This window comes from Pholcus phalangioides, unplaced genomic scaffold (genome assembly GCF_987345545.1).
Source record: "Pholcus phalangioides strain wild (caught in Gottingen) unplaced genomic scaffold, Ppha-v1.0 ptg000028l_1, whole genome shotgun sequence".
Taxonomy (NCBI): Eukaryota; Metazoa; Arthropoda; class Arachnida; order Araneae; family Pholcidae; genus Pholcus; species Pholcus phalangioides.
Genome location: NW_028301618.1, coordinates 1686682 through 1708944, shown reverse-complemented (window position 1 = coordinate 1708944; position 22263 = coordinate 1686682). Strand labels below are relative to the sequence as shown.

The window sequence follows — 22263 nt, the reverse complement described above, 5'->3', positions numbered from 1 at the left end:
AGGGGTGACCGTGTATCGTAAGCAATGGCACCCCATACCATGACACCAGCTGTGGGAGCGGTGTGTCGCTGTAAAGCGAAGGCAGGATTGAAGCGTTCACCACGAGGCCTCCACACACGAACACGATTGTCATCACTGCCCAAGTTGAATCTCGATTCGTCGCTGAAGACGACCTGGTTCCATTCCGTTGCAGTCCAATCCCGTCGTGCTCGACACCACTCCAAACGGAGGCGTTGGTGGGTGGGTGTGATTGGCAGCACACGTAATGGGCACCGCGATACCAGATGTCCTTCAGCCAGGCGCCTTGCGATGGTTCGGGAAGACACAGGGGCCCGTAGTGAAGCTGCTGCCTGTGTCTGGATAGCGGCCAATGAGGCAATTGGCTCTACACGTGCGTTTCGGATGATGTGACGGTCTTCTCGACGACTGGTCTGTCGAGGGCGTCCTGAACCTGGTCGCCGTGTAAATGGCGTCTCTTCTGTCCACTGGTCCCAACACCTCCTCACAGTTAAATCAGAACGGCCTAGTTGACGAGCTACTCGCCGAGCTGACCACCCAGCTTCCATCATCCCGATGATTCTTCCCTATCGAACTCTGACAACTGCTCATATGGTCTTCGACGGCGGCGTAACGGCATGTCTACCTCAGCATTTCCTTTGCACACGATTAAATACACTCCAGCAAGCTCTGCTTACCTGTTTTATACTCCAAGGAGAACGAAGTTCAACGCCCTCTAGTGGCAATGCGCAATCACGCTGCATTTCTAATCATTTGCATATCTGCCCGACATGTACCTTCAGGCCAACTTTCGTTTTGATCCCACAATTATTTCTTGGTGCGCAAATTTTTATGGCAATGAGTGTATATTGAAAACGGCATGTAACAATTCCATTTATAACTCGAGTTATGTTAAAAAATAAAAATGTAAGCATCACATATTGATTTAAAAGGGACCTGTAAAAATTTTCCATTGTCCTTTTTAGTTATTTTTTTAATTTATTTTGAATTTTGTACAGCTTTTATTATGGCATGCATGACGTTGTTGATATTCGACCGTATGTGAAGAGTATTTTTCCCAACCGATTGAAGCAAACAACTCTGACGATTTGAGCGGTTTTTTTATTAGTTTGATCTTTGTTGCGTCGAGCTTATATTACTGGAGAGTATGACGTCAGTGGTCTCCGCCTTGGCAGTGCTGAGAACGGTGTCAGAGATGCAGAGCTGATGGCGAAACTTTGCTGACAAGGGAGGGAGTAGGGGGTCAGCGTTTTGCTGACTTTTACATTTGCTCACGTAATATTTGAAAGGCCCCAAAATGACATTTTTGATTCTCGCGTGCGTGACAAAAACTAATCAACTAATTTACTTGAAATTTTACAGTGCTATAAGTGATGAAAATGAGCCAAAATATTTCAGATATTTCCATAAATACTTGACTTATAATTAAAAAAAAAATTGTTTGCATATTTTTAAATTTTTAATTAAAATTTAATTTTGAATATCATTGAGTTGATAGATTTCAAATATTTTGGTTCATTTTCATAAATTAATTGATCTCTTCATTTTGAAAATCTGTTTTTATTTCGTTAAAGTGATATCAACTCATTAAATCCTGCGATGATACATTTTCGCATTTTATGTTTTTGCTAAATTTTAAAATTTTATTTAAAAAATAATAAAGATATCAAGTCACTTGAAACGGCAAATCACACTTCATATATGACGAAATGTAATTACCAAGTTTCAGATTATATCGGTTATTAAATAATATTTTTAATGTAATTTCTAATAAAGCATACTTTTGGAGTAAAATCTTCATGTTAAAGGGTATAAGACCCCTTAAAGTGGCTCCAGTTTCAACAGTTTAATATTTGCGAGCAAAAGCGCCAAATATGGTAACCCGTGACAACGCGTCACGTGTTCCTAGGCTATGACGTCATAGACCGTTAGCGGAATAAAATTAACTATCGCGCCAAGATGAGCCGCTTTTTAACTGAATAGTACCCAATTAACTAACGATTTCGTTTTAATTTTGTCATGACGGCTCGTTGCTCACGCTGTCGAGCGGGGGGAGGGGGCGCGGGAGCGACGATCTCTTGAGCTAATCAATTTAAACATAATCACTGAAGTGAGTGCTGTGGCCGCTTCCTGAGGTCACGTATTACGGGGGGTCAAACCCCGTATCCCCATCTCACCACGTTCGTGGTTGGGGGATGACCCCCTCCAAACCCCCCTCCTACTAATTTAGCTGTTAAAAATGGTGAAATTCCTTGAGGAACATCCTGGGAAGATAAGGGATCCGTCTCCTCCAGCTCCTGCAACTCCGGTACCAGCACCTCCGTTAAGGAGATCGCAGCGTCTTCACCCTGACAGTGCGCTGGTGGCACTATTTGAAGGCGGGGCGCAGGATGAATCATAAATCTATAATCAAGTGTCCCGGAGATATTTTAAAGACCTTCAACTGTGACCAAAAGCGAATTGGACAGAGTGTACTGAACTGCCCGAGCGCAATGGGGTGCTCCGCCTTTCTGTCAAACAACCCTCCCTCGATCAATCAAATTTATTTATTTATTTAATTTAATCAAATTTCTGATTGCGCCTTTGCGCGATATCGTTTCATACAACTTTCCATGATTATTTATTATCCGTGCCCGTTGCACTTTGACTTTAACTTGATTAATTTGATTCTTCGTTTTAGATAATTTTTAATTTCTTTTCACTATACGTAATCTTTGACGTATCAATAAATAATGGTTTTGCCGGAGATGCCCTGGACCTCCCCCGTTCTGGGGGGGGGGGGAAGGCCCGAAGAGCTTACGTTGCTTCTTGCGACAGAGCCTGGGTGTCTCGCGGTTTCTCCAGTTTCTCCAGTTAATATTATGTGTTAATAAATCTATATATATAAAATTGATTCTCTCTCTCTCTGTGTGCGTGTGTGCGTGTGTGTGTATGTTCTCTATACAAATCTACAATTTTAGATCGATCGTCGTCAAATTTTGCTTATAGACCAAATGGGACCCGACTTGAACGATAGGCTACTTTAAAATGTCGTCAGAGCGAGGCAAATGCCCCAAACGGGCAAAAAAACTGTCGGGCAACAATGGTTTTTGGGCCTCAACAATCACTTTCTGAACGTTTACTTTGGTTACCGTGGTTCCCTAGCCATGCGTTTCAGACGTGTATATGCCTTTACAACGGTTTGTCACTTCTTTAATCCTGTTAGTATATGTATAATAGTTTATGCCTTTATAATGGTTTGCCACTTTTTCAATCCTCCCAGTAATGAGGCTTTTCGAATAGACGCCATCATCAGCATCACTTTGAGATTCAGAGAAAGGGTGATCCTCATAGAAATCAGTGTTGAAATTGCCGATTTTACTGTAGAAATGCGGAAATTTGGTGGGGTTTTCCGCCCCCATCAATAATTTTAAAAATTGTATTGAATTCTCGATTTTTGAAATATTGAGTTTCGCTTAGAGATATACGAAGCCCAGGAGATTAAATATGAAGTAATTAGCTGGACCTATACTTTTGAGTTGGATATTCGAGCAATATCATTGATTTCATTTATATCTTCTCAAGTATGAAAATTAATGTCTCCATATTGTCTCTTTTGATATTTATTTGCATAAATTCATGTGGGTTAGGATATTTTAAAAGTAGTTATGAGCCCGTGAAAAGTGCATCGAAAAAATTCCACAGCTTTAATTAAGCATTTTTTGAAAGCAAAAACAGGCAGAGATGAATAACTTGAAGTTTAGGGGATGGAGGTTAATCGAAATACCTAGCGCCCCTTAAAAAAAGGAAAATATATATTCATTTCTACGTTTCTGTAAATCTAGATTTGTTTATTTCATGAATCGCGCAGGAAGTCGCCATATTGGTTAACTTGGACACGGTTTATATGTCCCTCAAGAAAAAGAGAGGTAGATATCACGTGATCCAAAAAAGCCTCATTGAAGAAACCCGGGTAGCGCCGGGTATTATAGCTAGTTATAATTAAAAAGTATAATCTATAATTTATTTAAATATAATCAAAATAAATTATAAATCATAATTAAAAATATTGCGGTGTTAATATCATTGATTTTAGCTCGTGATTGTCATGGGAAAAGAAAAATTCCGTTATTCTGATGGTCAATGCCGTCCATAGCGAAATCGATGCCTGTTTGGTTAAGGTTTACGCCTGTTTGGTTAAGGTTTACGCCTGTTACAGGCGTACTATTTCTGCCGTTTTCGCACCAACAGAGCCTTTCTCGCCAAAATTCATCTTTCGCGCCAAGAGGAGCCGATTTAACTGAATAGTACCTACTACACTACTGGCCATTAAAATTGTAACAACAAATGCCAAACTGGAATTTACTAATGGTTGAAACCAGAGGTAATTTGGAACCGTGGGACAGCTACATGATCGTAAAAATTTGTTAAAAATTAATCAAATTTACCAACGACGCTTAAGTATAATGCATATTCTCTGGTAAAAGTGATAGATTTATCAATTTTACCAACACAATTGGTAAGTACGCGCAATAACAGTTTATTATAAGTAATTACCGATTTATCACATTTATTTACCATGATATGTATACACCCTAATGGCCTTATCCTTTCGGGTCCCTCCGCCTAACCCTCCTTTCTCCTCCACTCAAATTATAATTTTACAACCTCCCTCTAACTGCGATTTGATAGGATGAAAATGGACCCAGTGCGTATCATAGAACCTCACACGTAGCTTTTTTGCCTCTAATTTTGCCTTCATATACCCACGGCCCCCTTACTTTAGATATCGTTTACCTCCAGCTCCCGGGCCCAAATGGTCATGTATCTGCGTCACTGCCATGGCAGTAAAGGCTTGTTGCCCGCTGGAAGCTCCTATGAGCGATAGCAAGTCGCGTGTATGCGTATACGACTGCCTTGCTACTGGTGGTCAGAAATTGAACTACTTTTTTATTGCATAAATCTCTCTCCCATGCCGGTTCTGCATTAAGATATCCTGAAAACTAGGCTGTGTTCGGATGAATAGTTTTTTTGAGAAAAACTGCTCTATCCAGGCCACTAGATGGCAGCAGCATAGTATTGGCGAGCGGCCGTCACATTGGGTGGCTGCGCGCGCAACTCAGTATCATTTTAGTGACCAAACGGACAACACGCGGCTCATGCCATTTGTCCCGCATAAACGTTTCAATAAAATTAAAATGTTAATTGTAGCTTGAATTGCCCCTTTATGTATCGATGGTTCGCTCAGCGGAATATGCAGTTATAGTTACCCTGAATTCACCTGAAAGTCTCGCCACAAGGTCGTGAACATACTCAGAGGGTGAAATCACTCATTATTTTGGTATTAAACTCTAAAAAAAAGAATACATTGACTGATGACTTACGTAGTCGAGGCACAGCGGGTTGGCACCGATGCTGACAAGCATGTTGTACATTTCGTGGCTGTCTTTGAGGGCGGCCGCGTAATGGACCGGTGTCCGGCCATCCTGCAAACGATCAACATGGTTAGATAAGCCAGAGCCAATCGTAGAGACTAGTCCAGGCAATTTGTGGATGAACCCCGGAAAATTGCGACAGAATTTTTCAATTTGTTCAAACAGTGAATTGTTTCTCAATCGTAAATCATTAATAAACAACATATCCAAAATCAGGCAAAATCGGACCATAAAGGAATATTCCCAAAAAACGGGATTTTAAAATCCTGTTTACGTGTTGTATCCTGTTACGCCATTCCTAAAACAGGATTTTAAAATCCTGTTTTAGGAATGTTCCTGTGGTCTGATTTTGGATATGTTTTTCAGTAATGATTTCTGATTAAGAAACAATTTACAAAGCTTCTGTTGCAATTTTGCCGGGGTTAAGGCTATTTCTTTTCTTATTTTGCCTGGACTAGACAGACACATCCCTTAATTATTAGAATTACACGATAGTACCACTACTCAGTGTCACAGTTTCAAGGCTGGGAATGAGAACTTACCAGGTCTTTAGCGTCCTTGGCGAGCGGGAAACTGAACGCGATGTACTGGGCCACGTCGAAGTGCCCGTACATGACGGCCTTGTGCAGTGGCGTAGCTCCCAGAGGGTCGCGTGCGATGGCGAACTTCTTGCGGTCCAGCAGCGTCTGCACGTCCCGAAGCCTCCCGCGGGTGGCGGCCCGGTGAATGTCGTAGATCCTTTCCTGCGAAGACAACACCAAGCAATTAGAAAATGCTTGACAGAAGACTCCTAGGACCGTCAAATAATGTAATATTTACCATGTATACAGGTACCATCTGTAAAAAGTCTTGCACGACCAGATTCGGTGCAGACTCTCCTAACAGTTTGTCGCCGTGGCCCTGTATGACCAGGTCTTCAAGGGCTTCGAGGGAACAGTTGTTGAGCATCTCGCGGATCTGTACTCTGGTGCCGGCTGGTTCTGCCAAAGACACGGAACAAAGACATTTTCATTTGATGGACACCTCGGATAGCATCCATCGCTACAAGAATTTACAGTTTGAGGCGTCAACTTACTGGCTGACATCCCGTTTCCGACTGGCGGTGCGACTTTGAGAGACGATCCATTGACATGTTGCAGTCTGGATCTACTCGTCGTTGTCGTTTCTTTCTGGCTCCTTCCGGTGCTTTCTCTCAGGATCTGCAGGTTCATCTCGTCCTGTGCTTGTCTGTAATAATCTGCACGGTTGCCGTACTGGAAAAAACAAAAACAAAATCGCCATTATTTCCAGAGAAAAGTCTTTCAACCATGAAAAGACACTTTACCACGCCCCTTGGCAATTCTCAAGGGTTGCAAATTCCTTGTTTCAACTATGCCAAACTAGGTGTCATGTCATTGTTGGAACACCAAAGATGCAAAAAATTGAGGGAGGGAGGAAAAGAATCATAAGTGATAATGATGAAGTGGTCACAAAAAAAGCGTTCAAGTCCCTTGACGTATATGCAGAGTCTAGTGACTATTTGTTGTAGGAGGACCACTTGGCAGCGTCCATGGAGTTTACAGAATTTATTTTAGCTCCCGCTCCCCCCCCTCCCCACTGCTATTCTGAAACAAAACTGTCGTTTCACTCGCCAAAGTTTATGATAGGATAGCATTCCCGCTGCAGATCGTCACTGCGCCAAATCATGATGAACAATCCATTCATTTGGCCAGTAAATGGAAGATCAAATTCACTAAAATAACGAGTGTGTCTGCGATGACGTCACCAAAACAGCGCATCAATATGGCTACTATAACTTTTTTTGTCTGGTCAACCTAATTTCAACGATTAAGCTAACGGATCCCCGAAGCTGATCGTACTGACTGGCCATCATTCTTGAAAAGAATCGCGTGTACGCTCCTAGACGCGTTTAGATTGGTGACCAATGACCGTCATCTTAAAAAATAACTGAATGAACGCCAGGGGCTCTGCCACAGGACTTATCCCGTTGCCGAGATCTCTTCCAGCCCAGCTTCGTGGCAGAGTCTGGAACAAAGTGAGTGCACCTAACAGTCTGAGTGTGTAGCTAGATATTTATGTTTGATATTTTAGTGCTGCCATCTGCACTTCAAATTGTGAGTGAAGTGTAATGATTGAATATTTGTTACGTTGCAGGCCTGTTGCTCTCGGTGGCGAGACTTTTTAACGGGGAGATCGGCTCGCATTCACGCCTTGAAGTTGGAAACCACAGAAAACCAACTTCAGCCGACCACCACTGTGGCGGTTCGAACCCGGATCCTCGCGATGCGAGTCCGTCACTATAACCACTCGACCACCACAGCGGCCTTAAAAAAATAACTGTATGTATGCTCCTAGACGATTTAAGATTTGTGACCAATGACCGCCATCCTGAAAAAAAGTTGCATTCACGCTCCTAGATGCGTTGAAGTTGGCGATTAAAGACCGTCATCTTCAAAAATAACTGCATGATCGCTCACTTGGACATGTGAACTTTAGTGTCCAATGGCCTTCATCCTCGAAAACATTTTCAGGTCGCTCTTAGACACGTTAAGGTTAGTATCTAATGGTCATCATCCTCGAAAATAATTGTAGGATCACTCCTAGGCACGTGAAGGCTAATGCCCAATGGCCTTTATCCTCTATAAAAAAATGCAGGTTCACCCTTAGGAACATGAAAGTTGGTTTCCACTTACGGTCCTCTTCGGGAAAAGTTACAGGTTCTCCCCCAGGCATGTGAAGGTGTCCAATGGCGTTCATATTCGAGAAATAATTACAGGGCTAATATTGGACACGTGAAGGTTGGTGTCTCTCGAGCAGCCTTCATCTTCAAAAAGTTAGACATGTGAAGTTTAGTGTCCAATGGTCATCATCTTCGAAAATAATAGCAAGACGCTCCTAGACAAGTGAGGACCAGTCAATGCCTTCTTAACGCATGGGCCCGGGGGCCTCAAGGGAAGAGGGGCCTCACAAAAATGAGATCCGGTTGAAATTTTCTAGGATTTACCGGGTAGGGCCTCCAAAAAACCACTTGGCCCGGGGGCCCATGATACTCTTAAGACGGCCCTGGGGCCAGTATTTAATGATCACCATCCTCGAAAATAATTGCAGGTCACTCTTGAACACATGAAAGTTAGTGTCTAATGGTCATCAACCTCGAAAATAATAGCAGGGTATGGTAGCAAGATATTCGCCTAAAGTCCATGTCAGAAAACTTTACTGACACAGGGTACCACGGAAACAGCGACATGACCACAGAAAAAGATTACTACAGCAGGAAGTCCCACATCGATGGGTTAGCGCACCAATCTGTCGGTGAGTATAGAAACGGCTGCCGTTCGTAATCGGCAATAAATTGTAGGTTCCAGTCTAATTAGCCCTCGTGTGCAGAAAATGACCGTGGTGCGACAAAAATGATCAAATGAAAATAATAGCAAGATGCTTCTAGACAAGTGAAAGTCAGTGTCTAATGGTCACCATCCTCGAAAATAATTGTAGGGTTACTCCTAGGCACATGGAGGACAATGGTCTTCATCCTCGATAAAAAACAAATGCAGGTTCTTCCCTAGGAACGTGAAGTTTGGTGACCACTGACGTTCATTTTCTGGAAAAGCTGCAGGTCGACCCCCCTCACGAGGGCATTGACCATGGCCCTCGCAAAAAATAACGTGGCATATTCACTCTCTAGGCACCTGTAGGTTGCTGACCACTGTCCGTAGCGGATCCCTTCCCGAAAACCTTTGATCACTCCATCAGCTTGACGAACGCTACAGACGCAGGTGCTTGAACTCGATCACGCAAATCAATGGAAACCTCCCCTGTCTAATCATCGTTGATTCATCCACCATCTGTTTCTTTGTGCACGGATATATTAAAAACGGACATTTCCAAGGAACGGTCATTTACGGCTCGCGTGTTGGGGGGCCTTTATTCGATCCATCCTCAAAAGAAATGGTCAAAGACCCGCCATTCTTCGAAACAAAAAGGAAATAAAAACGGCGAATTCCTTCTTTTTTGACGCAAGGCGCGGTCATTTCGTGACGGGAAGTTTTTGGTCATTTCTTGTCGCATCCGGTTACACTCTCATAACCGGAAGCCAACGCCGAAACTCGCCATGATTTGATTGGCGGCGGCCTGCGATGACGTACGCGGAAACCAATCAACTCCAGACACGGGTTTCGTGTGCCCTAATTTCAGTCTTGATACCAGTCCGCGCACGATTTACCTGAGTGGCAGTCCTAATAAACAGAATGCTACGGCCACGCGCGGATTTATGGTTTTGTTGCCTTTCCCTCATTCCAGTCCACCTTTCTTGACTACCTACCCTCATTCCACTAATTCGCCGCCCTGGGCTATAGTCCGCTTAGCTTCCCTGCGTTTGTAAATACGTCTCTGCCTCTAAGTCACTCTTTTTGTCACTCATATGCGTACACACTCTCCAAGTCACTCTTTTTGGTCGTTCACTGACCTGATCCATCGCTCTTTAGGTAAATCCTATGCTTCCATACTCTCCAAATCATTCTTTTACTTGCTCACTGACCTGGTCCTTTGCTCTCTAGGTTTTTTTTCTCGCTCATATGCTAAGAAACTCTCTAGGTCACTCTTGTGGTCGTTCCCTGACGTGATCCCGAGCTTTTGAAGTCAGTCTTTTGATCTTTCACCGAGCTAGTCCATCACTCTCTAGGTCACTCTTTTTGTCACACCCATGTTTACACTCCCTTATTCTATCAGTCTCTCCTTTGATCACTCACTGACCTGTCTCTCTCTACCTAGATCACTCTTTTGGTGGTTCACATGTCTGCACACTCTCTAGGTCACTCTAGCACCACTCACCAAACTGGTCTCTTGCTCTTTGGACACTCAAATTCCCGCAAACTTTCTAGGTCACTCTTTTGATCACTCACTGACAGTAAACTTTCCCCCGTCTACTTCTTATCGGTCGTAGGTCCTCGGCGGTACTTCTACTGCGATTCAGCGATTTTTGCGGCGAAATAACTGGGCTCTAGACTCCCAAAAGAAGAAAACAACACTTTATTTCATTTATTATCCAACATCCCCAACGAAACCGTCACGTCTCTTCCATACAAACTTCCACACTCATCTCTCTTTCTCCGAATGTCTCAATGCGTTCTCTTTTCTTTCTCTCGCGACTTCAGTTTTCTCCAAGCTCTTTTCTCCTGAGCCTTACGCTGGCCTTGTCCGTAGCTCTCTATACAAAGGCAGATTTATAGTGGGCTATAGAAATTTTGTAGCCCTTCCTCAAATTATAATAATTTGCTTGATCGCTCATTCCTCATATTTGCTGCCCGTTCGAACTTCCCGCCCTGGGCCCACTAAGCCCTTCCCCACTAAATACGCTTCTGGCCACGGAAAATATCCAATGTCCAAAGTAACCGGCCATTTCACTTATGTCCCTCTTTGGGACAGAGTGGGAGCCATGTTCTGGTTTGGTGGTGGTGGTGGCCATGTTTCGGAAAACAGCCATGTTTCAGGTACATGAAATGGCAATAAGTAACGTGAGTTCTTACGACATCTGTGGCTTTCACGTCGGCTCCATGGTCCAATAATATTCCGAATATCTCTCCACCGTCTGGTAGCACAGCGGCGTAATGAAGTGGCGTCCTTCCTCGCTGTAAAAGAGAAAAAAAAGTGGCTAAAGCCGAGTCCACACCCGCAGTACACAAAATCTACCATTAAAATCACGTGTGTTGTCCACCTCAAAACAGGTTTACCATTTTCCGCTGCGGAATTCTGAGGGTGGTGGATTCGACTTCATATACTTATATGTCCGGTCGAAGACAAGCAAGTGACTAATGAGAAACAAATGGTTCCAACTCACGTGATCTCTGGCGTGCACCACGCTTGGGTATTTCTGCAACAGGTAGTCGATGACCTGCTTCTGTGAGAAGAGCACCGCCTTGTGCATGGGGCTGGCACCCGTGTGGTCCCGGCAGAACGCCAGTTTCTTGCGGTCGATCAGGTGCTGTACCTCGCGCAGGTTGCCCACGCTGACCGCTCGATGGATCTCGTCGATCTTGTTCTGCAAGAGAGATAGGAGTAGGTGTAATGCCGGGTCCACGTCCGACATTAATTCGAATTTCGTGGCGCATTTTGTGGTGTGGCTACGCAAAGTAGACCATTGAAATCATCCGCGATGAGCCGGAGCGGAAAATGATAAACATGTTTTGGTGCGTGACTAGCACAGCGCGAGGGATTTTAATGGTCTGTTTTGCGTAGCCACACCTCCTGAAATGGTTTTTGTGACCTGCTACTCTTTTCGTTAATTCTGAAGTTATTATTGGATTGAATGGTGAATGGTCAATGAGAGCCGATTGTAAAAAATCGCTGGACCAAGGAAGCCGATTGTAATGATCACCAGAAAGCAAGAAAGCCTCTTCGTAAATGATCGTCAGCGCGACGGTGCAGCTAAAAAAGTAGTCATTAGGGAAGAGGTTTTCAACCTGCTTCTAGTCGCGAGCACTGCCTGTACCCATCACCAAGAGAAGAGCACCCTTACGGCAAGTTCGACCGTACGAATGCATGGAATCAGGATGATTTCAATCCTTGAATGCAATTTGTACAAGGTGTTTAATTAGAGCGTTGATAAAATGCTCGCGAGCACCAAATCGGGCACGAGCATCGAGAACTGCGGGTGCTTGAAAGAGCACCGGGTTGAAGATGCCTGCACTAGGGCAACGGAGCAGCTCGTAAAACATCGCTAGACCAAGGAAGCCGCTTGTAATGATACCAGGAGGCAAAGAAGCCGCTTAGTGAATGATTTTCAGGGCAAGGGAGCAGGTTATAAGTCATCGCTAAAGCAAAAGAGCCGCCTTAAAATATCACTAGTCCAGGAAGCCGGTTGTAAAAATATCGCTATCAGCCGCTTGTAATGATCACCGGGAGGCAAGAGCCACTTGTTCCTATCACTAAAAGGCGAAAAAGCCGCTTAGTAAATGACAGCCAGGGCAAGGAAGCAGCTAATAAAACATCGCCAGGACAAGAGAGTCGCTTGTAAAACATCGCTAGACCAAGAAGGCCGTTTGTAATGAATACTAAAATTTGAGGGAGCCACTTGTTCTTATTAGTAAAAGGCATTGAGCCGTTTGTTTTTATCACCAAAAGGCAAGGAAGCTGTTTAGTGAATTATCGTCGGGGAGAGGAGAGCTGCTATTAAATAATCGGTAGGGCAAGAGAGCCGCTCGTTATAAGCACCAGAAGACAAGGGAGTCACTTGTAATAATAACCAGAAGGCAAGGAACCTCCTTGGTGAATGATCGTCAGGCCAAGAAACCGTTTCTAAACGACCGTCAGGGCAAGGGAGCAGATAGTGAATCATCGCTATGGTAAGCGAGTCACTCGATTGCTAGCCTAAAGAAGCCGCTTTTAATGATCAGTAGAAGTCAAGGAAGCCGCTTTCAATGATCAATAAAATTCGAGGGAGCTGCTTGTTTTTATCAGTAAAAGGCAAGGGAGCCGTTTATTCTTATCACTAAAAGGCAAGGAAGCGCCTCGGTGAATGATTGTCAGGGCGGCAAGGAGTCGTTTCTAAAAGATCGTCAGGGAAAGAAAACAGTTGATAAATTATTGCTGGGGTAAGGCCCTCCTCACACGGGGAAACTAAAATCGAGCTCGAGTTGCTTCAACTTGAGAGTTGAGTTGACCAGAACGAGTCGAGTTGCCCGTTCTCCCTCACACGGCGCTACTAAAAAAATATTCAAAGCCCGGGAAACTGAGTAAAAACAGCACAGTCTATTAGTTTTCCTTCTTATCTTCCGGTACAATCTTGTTAACCGGGATAGGAAAAATCGAAACAAATAAATAAGAAATATAATTTCTATTATATGTGAAATTGCTACAGTAAATTGCTCACGGGTAAATACGAAATTTCATTATTTAAATTGATATCATTTTGAAATGACAATAAAATGGTAAAAATTAGATAATTTTTTAGTATAATTTCATTTCATTTGGAAAAAAAATCGTCTGTTTTTCCCTCTATAAATGTGCCTTTCAGTACCTATATATGTTGGATTTAATATATTTTTATTGTTTATTAGTTAAAATATTGTCACGCAGAATTTGAAGTAGTTTCATGAGATGAAACGACGAAAGATGGTTCCCAGAGGCAAAAAATAAACTATAGGCAAAACTAGAGACAAACAACACATGAATTGTTGTTTATGTTTCAGGGAATGATTATCCCCGAATACTCCCACACACAGATGTGCGCGTACGTGACCTAGATTACAGATATTCCAAGCAAGGGGGAAAATCAGGGACCATCCCTATGGAACACGTGCTTGTTTAGGTACATGTAAAAGTAGACAGTATTTTGAAATTTTCTGCAGGTTCTTATCCAGGGCCGTCTTAAGAACAACATGGGGGCTCCCAGCCATGTATTTTTTTTTCTGAGATCATACTTGGCAAATTCATTTGGTTATTCCTGAAATTTTTTACCAGATATAATTTTTGTGATGCTTCATCTTCTTTTGAAATCGCCCTCGCGGGGGAGTGCCCGGATGGGCCCATGTGTTTACCACGGACCCGTCATCTAGGGGATCGGGGGCTATTGCCCCCCCGGCTTTCAAAAATACACTATAAATAGTATATATGCGTACATACAGTGAGTATATGTTCTTTGCCCCCCCCCCCCGAAAAAAGTTGAAATGACAGTCCTGGTTTACCATTTCATTCAGTGGCGTCAGAGCTAGGGGTGCAAGCTCAAGCACCCACGGTAATTTGTGGCATGGATCCGAGCACCCCAGAATTGATTAAGAAATTAAACTTTCCGATATAAAACTAAAGACGAGCACCCACAGTTTCGAAACAATTCCGACCGACGCCCCTGATTTCATTATAATTTCAAAATAATATCAGTTTAAATAAAGAAATCATGTACCTGTGAAACCTGTGAACTGAAATTCTGAAGAAATTTCATTATATCCTTTCAACTGATAATTTATTATATATATACTCTGGATTGTTTTTCAATATGAGTCCAAACTCGCATGACGAAAATATGAAGGAATGCCAAAGGCAGTTTCTCTAGTTTCTTCAACAAAAGTTGGCGGCGACTAGCATGTCAGTCGCCAAGTGACCGAGTCGCGTTCGATATTTCGTCGCCAAGACGCTAATTTCCTCGTGTGAGGGCGTCTAGAGCGATATACGTACTGGTCTTCGGGAAACGGTTTCTCTTATCAGTTGCCGAACTTTAGTTTCCCCGTGTGAGGAGGGCCTTAGAGAGCTGCTTGTAAAAGATTGCTAGCGTAAGGCAACTGCTTGTAATGATCAATAGCAGGCAATTGAGCCGCTTGAAATAATCAACAGAAGGCAAGGAAGTCGCTTAAAATAATCATCGAAAGCAAGAGAGCCGGTTATAAAAGATCACCAGTCTCCCTCTCTCTGCCAGTCTGTTCTTGGCGACCATCATGTTATTGGTGATCGCCACAAGATCATCAACTCGGAGGAGCCACTTGTAATGATCACTATGGCCAGGAAGCCGCGGACAAATGATTCCAGGGCAAGTTTGTTGCCAGTGAATGATCACCAGAACGACTGTCGAAGAAGAAGCCCTTTATAAATGTTCGCCAAGGAATAGAGGATGCCGATAAATGACGCCAAGGCAAGAGAGCCGCTGGTAAAAGATCTCGTCAGCGCAAAGCAGCCACTGGTAAGTAACGTCAGGGGAAAGAGAGCCGTTTACGAATGTTGGTTAGGGCAAGAGAGTCGCTTGTAAACGGTAAGCGCTACGACAAGAGACGGAAGATTGGAGGAACTCACCTGGAACAAAGGCACTTGGCGAAGAAACCTGTTGACCTGAGGGATCCTTGACGTCTTGCCGTACAGCTGGTCACCGTATCCATCTAGCACGACCTGCTCCAGTTTCTCCAGAGCTCCAAGTTTCAACCACAAGCTGATCGGGTCCTCTGTCACCGCTGCCATCTGGCGGCGGATTATTGCGTTACGGTCTCTCTTCGTGGAGATTGGAGATTAACCCATTGTGAGATCCGGCAACAGAGCAATCAAGTTAAGTCGGAGTCGGTGAAAGGATAGTTCTGCAAAGTGTTAAAAATTATTATTGTTGGGAGTCGGTAAAAAAAAAGGTGATATGTGAAATAAATTGTGACCATTGTTAAAATGAGTAACCGATATTTCGAAAATAATCGTGAAATTCTTTAAAAATAAATTATGACTATTGTTAGAAATTGCACCTCCATTGTTAGAAAATAATTACATTTCTATTTTTAGAAACGAATTACATCTTCATTGTTAGAGATAAATTAAATTAATTAATTATATCTTCATTGTTAGAGATAAATTAAATTAATTAATTATATCTTCATTGTTAGAGATAAATTAAATTAATTAATTACATCTCCATTGTTAGAAATGAATTACATCTCCATTGTTAGAAATGAATTGAATTAGTTAATTACACCTCCATTGTTAGGAATGAATTGCTACGTTTTAGAAAGGAATGACGTCTTATTGTTAAGAATAAATTACATTGTTATAAATAAATCGAATTAAATTAATCATTACTCTCCATTGTTAGAAATTAATTATATCTTTATTGTTAGAAATTAATTATATCTTTATTGTTAGAAATTAATTATATCTTTATTGTTAGAAATTAATTATATCTTTATTGTTAGAAATTAATTATATCTTTATTGTTAGAAATTAATTATATGTTTATTGTTAAAAATGAATTAAATTTAATTCATTAATTAATTTCATCTTCATTGTTAGAAATGAATTATATCTCTATTGTTAGAAATGAATTATATCTCTATTGTTAGAAATGAATTAAATTTAATTCATTAATTAATTTCATCTTCATTGTTAGAAATGAATTATATCTCTATTGTTTTAATTTAACTTCATTTTTAACAGTGGTGATTTAGAAAATTAATCAATTAATTCAATTCATTAAATCTTTATAATGAAGATGAAACTAATTAATTAATTCAATTCATTTCTAACAATGGAAAGTAATTCCTTTCCAAAAACGGAGATGTTTTTAACAATAAAGATATAATCCATTTCTAACAATGGAGGTGTAATAAGTTAATTAATTTAATTAGATTCATTTATAACAATGGCAAAGTAATTAACTAATCCATTTATTTCTAACAGTACGATGTCATTCCTTTCTAAATCGCTATTGTTAGAAATGAATCAAATTAAATTAAATAATTACACCTCCATTGTTAGCAATGAATTAAATTTCCATTGTTGGAAATGAATCTTGTTCATTGTTAAAATATCTACTCACATTTAATAAATCACGTGACTTTTGTAGGAAAGAACTATTCAAAATTATATGTAACAACGGTTGTTGATAAATGAGTCATGGTTTAATAACCATGGAAATATTGACCATTGTTGGAGAAATAAATCGTGATAATTGTTGGAATTCACAGATGCCGATTGTTGAAGAATGATTTATAATCTAGCTTTGTCAGAAAAGTTCATTCATAATGTGTGACCATTTTTTGAAAAAAATTTTATACTCTATCTGACAATTGTCAGAAATATTATACACAATCTTTATAACAATTGTCATAAAAATCGTTAATGATCCGATTTCGTGAAAAATCACTCTTCTTGTAAACCATTCGATGTATATCTGACCCTTGTTAGAACAGGGATCCGTAATTTACATGACCATTGTTATCAAAATCATACATTGTGACTGACCACTGTAAAAAAATCTTTCATCATCTATGCGATCATTGTTAGCGAAATCTTCCTCGATTTATGTGATCATTGTTAGCGAAATCTTCCTCGATTTATGTGATCATTGTTAGCGAAATCTTCCTGGATTTATGTGACCATTACTGGAAAAATTATTCACATTCAGACCGAATCTGCAAAAAATAGCAACTAGGATTGTTAAAACTACTCATTATCATTGTTAAAAACACAAGTTGAAGATCATTAATGATTGGAAATTAATTATAATTGGCTTATTAAAATAACCATTGTTAGGTAAAACTACCAAAGCTACCAATGAATCACCTGTAAAAAACATCATTCATACCGATTGTTAAGAAATCGCTTATAATATAACCATTGTCTACCAAAAAACATTTTTGAAAAAAAACCTCATCCATATTCATTGTTAAGAAACCATTTGAACTGTAAGAAAAAACAAAAAATACAACGATTATTAAAAATCAGTAAAAGTATAACCATTGTTGAAAAATCACTAGAAGTATAGCCATTGCTTAAATAGCTCTAGAAGTACAACCATTGCAAGAAATTCACAATAATTAACTTGTTAAAAAATGCCAGTCATACCCATTGTTGAGAAATCACATTAGATATAACAATTGTTGTAAAAGTCACCTATAAAACTTGTACAAAATGTCACCCGTGCCCATCGTTAAGAAATCACTAAATATAATCGTTCTTGAGAAATCACTTAAAATGTAATCATTGTTAGAATAATCACTTAAAATGTAATCATTGTTAGAATAATCACTTAAAATGTAATCATTGTTAGAATAATCACTTAAAATGTAACTATTGTTAGAAAAATAACTTAAAATATAACCATTGTTAGAAAAAAAACTTATCGAACATGGTCAAGCAAACACAATGGTACGCTCATACATCTAACCCTCACCAATAACTTAAATTCAACCATTGTTGGAGACGTCGCTGGGATTTCCCTTTGGTCATTAAAAAAAAACAATTGTTGTTTTTGAGACTTTGTTGAAAAACAAAAACGCACCACTATTGATTTTCATTGCAATACGAATCGAAATTAATCCCGGAAGTTCTCTTTTGTCATCCACCGGAATAATGACATTCTTTTGTTTGATTCGCGGAAAGGTTCGAATGAGAGAAACGACAACAATGACACAATAAAAACTGAGAACAATAGCTTTGTTCGCGTTCAAAAAACGTTGCGTGAGGAAGACAACACGTGTCCGTGACGTTTCGTTTTCCATTCACTGTGAAATCCAATAGGCGGAGCCCAAACGTCAAGACGTCAGTCATCTTGGATTCATTGTTGAATGTCGCCATTCTTTATTCTACACGAGTGTTTCCTTTATGCCCCCTCCCCCAGTAATGAGACTGACAAGACTGTAGCCTTGGGAGGGGGGGGGGAATCTTATTGTTACTGTTATGTTATTTTTATTCTATGAAAAAAATCTGGTAGTATTGTATCTTTCCCACAGGAACAATCACAAAATTTAGCTAAAAACGGTCTCAATAACCAGTTTTGATTCCATAACAAGTTGGCGACTTTTTTCATCGCCAAAATCCGATTCAGTATGGAATGTGGTAACCCGTAAGGAATTGCAACGCTGTGACGTCATTAATCATAAATGGAGAAATGAACGCACCAGATTGTTACGTTAATTTGCAATTTCCGGAGAGTTTTTCAGTAAAACCAATAATTCAAAACTGACAATCATTTTTCGCAACAGAACAAACACGTCATTGTCATCCGACTGCTCATTTTATCAAACTTTTGCTTTCATAAACATTGTCATTAAGAATGGTTGCAAAACGAATAGCTATTCTTGAGAGAGTTCGCAATTGTTACACGATGCTTTGTTATGAATTTTTTTTTAAATTAACAGTTTGGGGAATATTGTTTGCAACATAACATGCAACTGTTTATAACATACGTAACACTATTATGATGTGATGATTTGTTACACAATTGACAAACTCATGAGTGAATAAACAACTAACCATTGTTCGTAACAAAACAAACTATTGTTCGTAACAGAATATACCATTACTACGGATTACCACACAGGATATACCATTTATGATTATTAGCGTCACCAAGAGTCTTTGTGCCCTACCCGGAGTCTTTGGGCTGGGATCTTTAGCGAGCCCTAGACCAGATTTTCACGGGTTCCTCTATAGCGAATTTATAGTGGAAAAAGAAGAAGTAACATCCTGAGCCCCTGGTCTGGCATCCTGTCAGCCCGCAACCTTGCAAGTGCCATGACATTGAATCCATGCCCTCCCCCCATTAAAACAACTGTATTGAAAAAAATAGAATTTATAAGACGGAGCTATAGGGCTGGAGTCTTGGTAGGCCCCCTTCAGTAGATGGGACCCATGATCGAATTCTCTCGTTCTTTGGCGAGATTTTATAACCTAAATTCACCTTTATGATCTCATGTTGTTATTGGTGACATTACTTCCCGGTATCTGTGATTTGGATAAATAGGCGATTTCTACGGGCTACATCGACGTAAATCACCCGTTTCGTTCTAGCGAAGTATTTTATTTGCTATCTAGTATTGTGTTGTGCATACTGGCGTACGTGAGTAGAGTTTTTCCTGGTTTGTTTTTTTTTCTCATGATTTTACAATCGACAAATACTGAGTCATTGCTAAAAATGTCAAAGATGGGGACACACGGCAAAATTCGAGCTCACCTACGGCGGTGCATCAAGTCAAGCCCCCACTTGCTTGCGTACGACAGTGCAGGCAGGTCCACCTCTGAATAAGGGGTACGGGGGACGTACAAACTATTTCTTCTTTGACGAGTTTTCGTGACCTAAATTTTAGGGTCTTGTGGTGTTATTGGCGGCACTTTTTGCTCAATCTAACATTAACTTCTTCGTACCTGTGATTTGGCTCAGCTGGCAATTTTCTATGTACTACGTCGGCGTAAATCTCGTTCGTTCTACTGTGAGTAACTGACCATATGGGCAGCGAAAGTGTTAAACATTTCTCGAGATTATTTTCGAAACTCTGTGTTGGAAAGGTTTACCACACGGAATACTCATTACAATTCATATTTCAAGTTTATAATGGTTATTAATCATGAATCTTGGCCATAGAAAAGGTAAATGTAATCAATGTTTATGGTCTCTCCCACATTTACAGGTCATTACTTGTTCCAAGATTTTCTTCTTGCATGTTGTCGTTAGTGATCGCCGTTGCCGTGGTCAGTTTTCAGACGTCGAAAAATCGATGCTTCCGTGAGAAGAATGACCTTTCCGTATGTGTCATTTGGAGTTCTGTAAATGTCCACGATGTCGTGCAGGGAAAATGACAATTACAGAAAGAGAAATCGATTGGACTTGATATGATACCAGTTGCGTTTCCCGTGTTTTACCTGTTGGATAGTTTTGCATTGAGGTTGACCGAATCTTGTTTCGGACGGATATTGGATAGCAAGCTTTCAATTTTATGATAGAGCCTCATAACAACTCAAGAATAGAACCCCCCACGGAGTACCTTGTGGGAGCCGACGGGACCAAAAATAAAAAGGCACAAAATGAATTTATGAAACCATTGTTGGAAAATCATAGGAACAGAAAGAAATAATGAAATTATCTTCGGAAAATCGCAAGCACAAAAATAAATGAAGAAATTATTGTAGGAAAATCGCACGTACGAAAAGAAGTAAAGAAGCTATCTTTGGAAAGTTGCAGGCTCAAAAAAAAAAAGAAGTGAAGAAATTATCCTTGGAAAATCACTATTTTTTTGAAAATCACAGGCGAAGAAAGAAAGAAATACAATAATTCTAGAAATATAAGAATCGTAATAAAGAAAAATAATAATCACAGGCCCAGACAGAAATAAAGAAATTATTGTTGGAAAAATTACAGGCACAAAAATAAAGAAATTATCTTTGGGAAATCGCAGGCACAGAAAGAAATGGAGAAATTATTGTGTTATTAAACCACAGGGATAAAAAGAAATGGAGAAATTATTGTGGATAAAATCTCAAGGACACAAACAAAAATAAAGAAACTATTGTTGGAAAAAAAACAGGCACGAAAAGAAACAAAGAAATTATTGTCAGAAAATCACAGGCATAAAAACAAATAAATAAAAAATTATGTTGGAAAATCACAAGCGTACAAAGAGAAATGAAGAAATTATTGTTGGAAAATCACAGGCGCAAAGAGAAATGAAGAAATTATTGTTGGAAAATCACAGGCGCAAAGAGAAATGAAGAAATTATTGTTGGAAAATCACAGGCGCAAAGAGAAATGAAGAAATTATTGTTGGAAAATCACAGGCGCAAAGAGAAATGAAGAAATTATTGTTGGAAAATCACAGGCGCAAAGAGAAATGAAGAAATTATTGTTGGAAAATCACAGGCGCAAAGAGAAATGAAGAAATTATTGTTGGAAAATCACAGGCGCAAAGAGAAATGAAGAAATTATTGTTGGAAAATCACAGGCGCAAAGAGAAATGAAGAAATTATTGTTGGAAAATCACAGGCGCAAAGAGAAATGAAGAAATTATTGTTGGAAAATCACAGGCGCAAAGAGAAATGAAGAAATTATTGTTGGAAAATCACAGGCGCAAAGAGAAATGAAGAAATTTTTTTTTTTTTTTTTTTTTTTTTTTTTTTTAATTGGACAAAACAGAACACGTTACAAAATACATAAGAAAGACAGATGACAAAACAAAATACATAATAAATAAACAAAAATGGACAAATGGACATACATATACACCCACTCTGTGACCCTCAAGGGACTACTTGTCCTTCCAGAAGGTCGAATAATTTGTAATACTATATTTCTATTTTTCAAGCAACCTTCATTATTGTTCTATTATCATAAACAAAAAAAAACATTAGTAATTTATGATCGTGTGCACGCACAATAATTGGATTTTTAAAACATCAAAAAAATATGTTGAAAATATTTAAAATTAAAACTAAAAATACATCTTGTTCGTAGTATTATCTCTTCAAATTTTGTTTAGTGTTCATGAAAATTGTTGAAAATATAGATATTTATGATAGATATCTCTATGCACAAAAATTAAACACGTATTGTAAAAGTCTGTATTAGTAAATATTTCTATTGTATTATAGTTTCAAACAC

At 39.9% G+C, this 22263-nt stretch overlaps 1 protein-coding gene across 1 annotated transcript in view; it reads right to left on the bottom strand.

Moving 5' to 3' along the window:
- LOC149067723 (uncharacterized) overlaps window positions 1-22263 on the bottom strand; it is a 155478-nt gene that overhangs the window by 121883 nt on the left and 11332 nt on the right. Inside the window, exons 2-8 of the mRNA XM_089252114.1 lie at window positions 15210-15484; window positions 11269-11469; window positions 10958-11059; window positions 6508-6685; window positions 6252-6412; window positions 5975-6175; window positions 5382-5483 (exon numbers count right to left, since the gene is read on the bottom strand). Coding sequence (XP_089108240.1) covers window positions 5382-5483; window positions 5975-6175; window positions 6252-6412; window positions 6508-6685; window positions 10958-11059; window positions 11269-11469; window positions 15210-15371 — 1107 coding nt within the window. The 5' untranslated portion in view covers window positions 15372-15484. The remainder of the gene's footprint in view (window positions 1-5381; window positions 5484-5974; window positions 6176-6251; window positions 6413-6507; window positions 6686-10957; window positions 11060-11268; window positions 11470-15209; window positions 15485-22263) is intronic.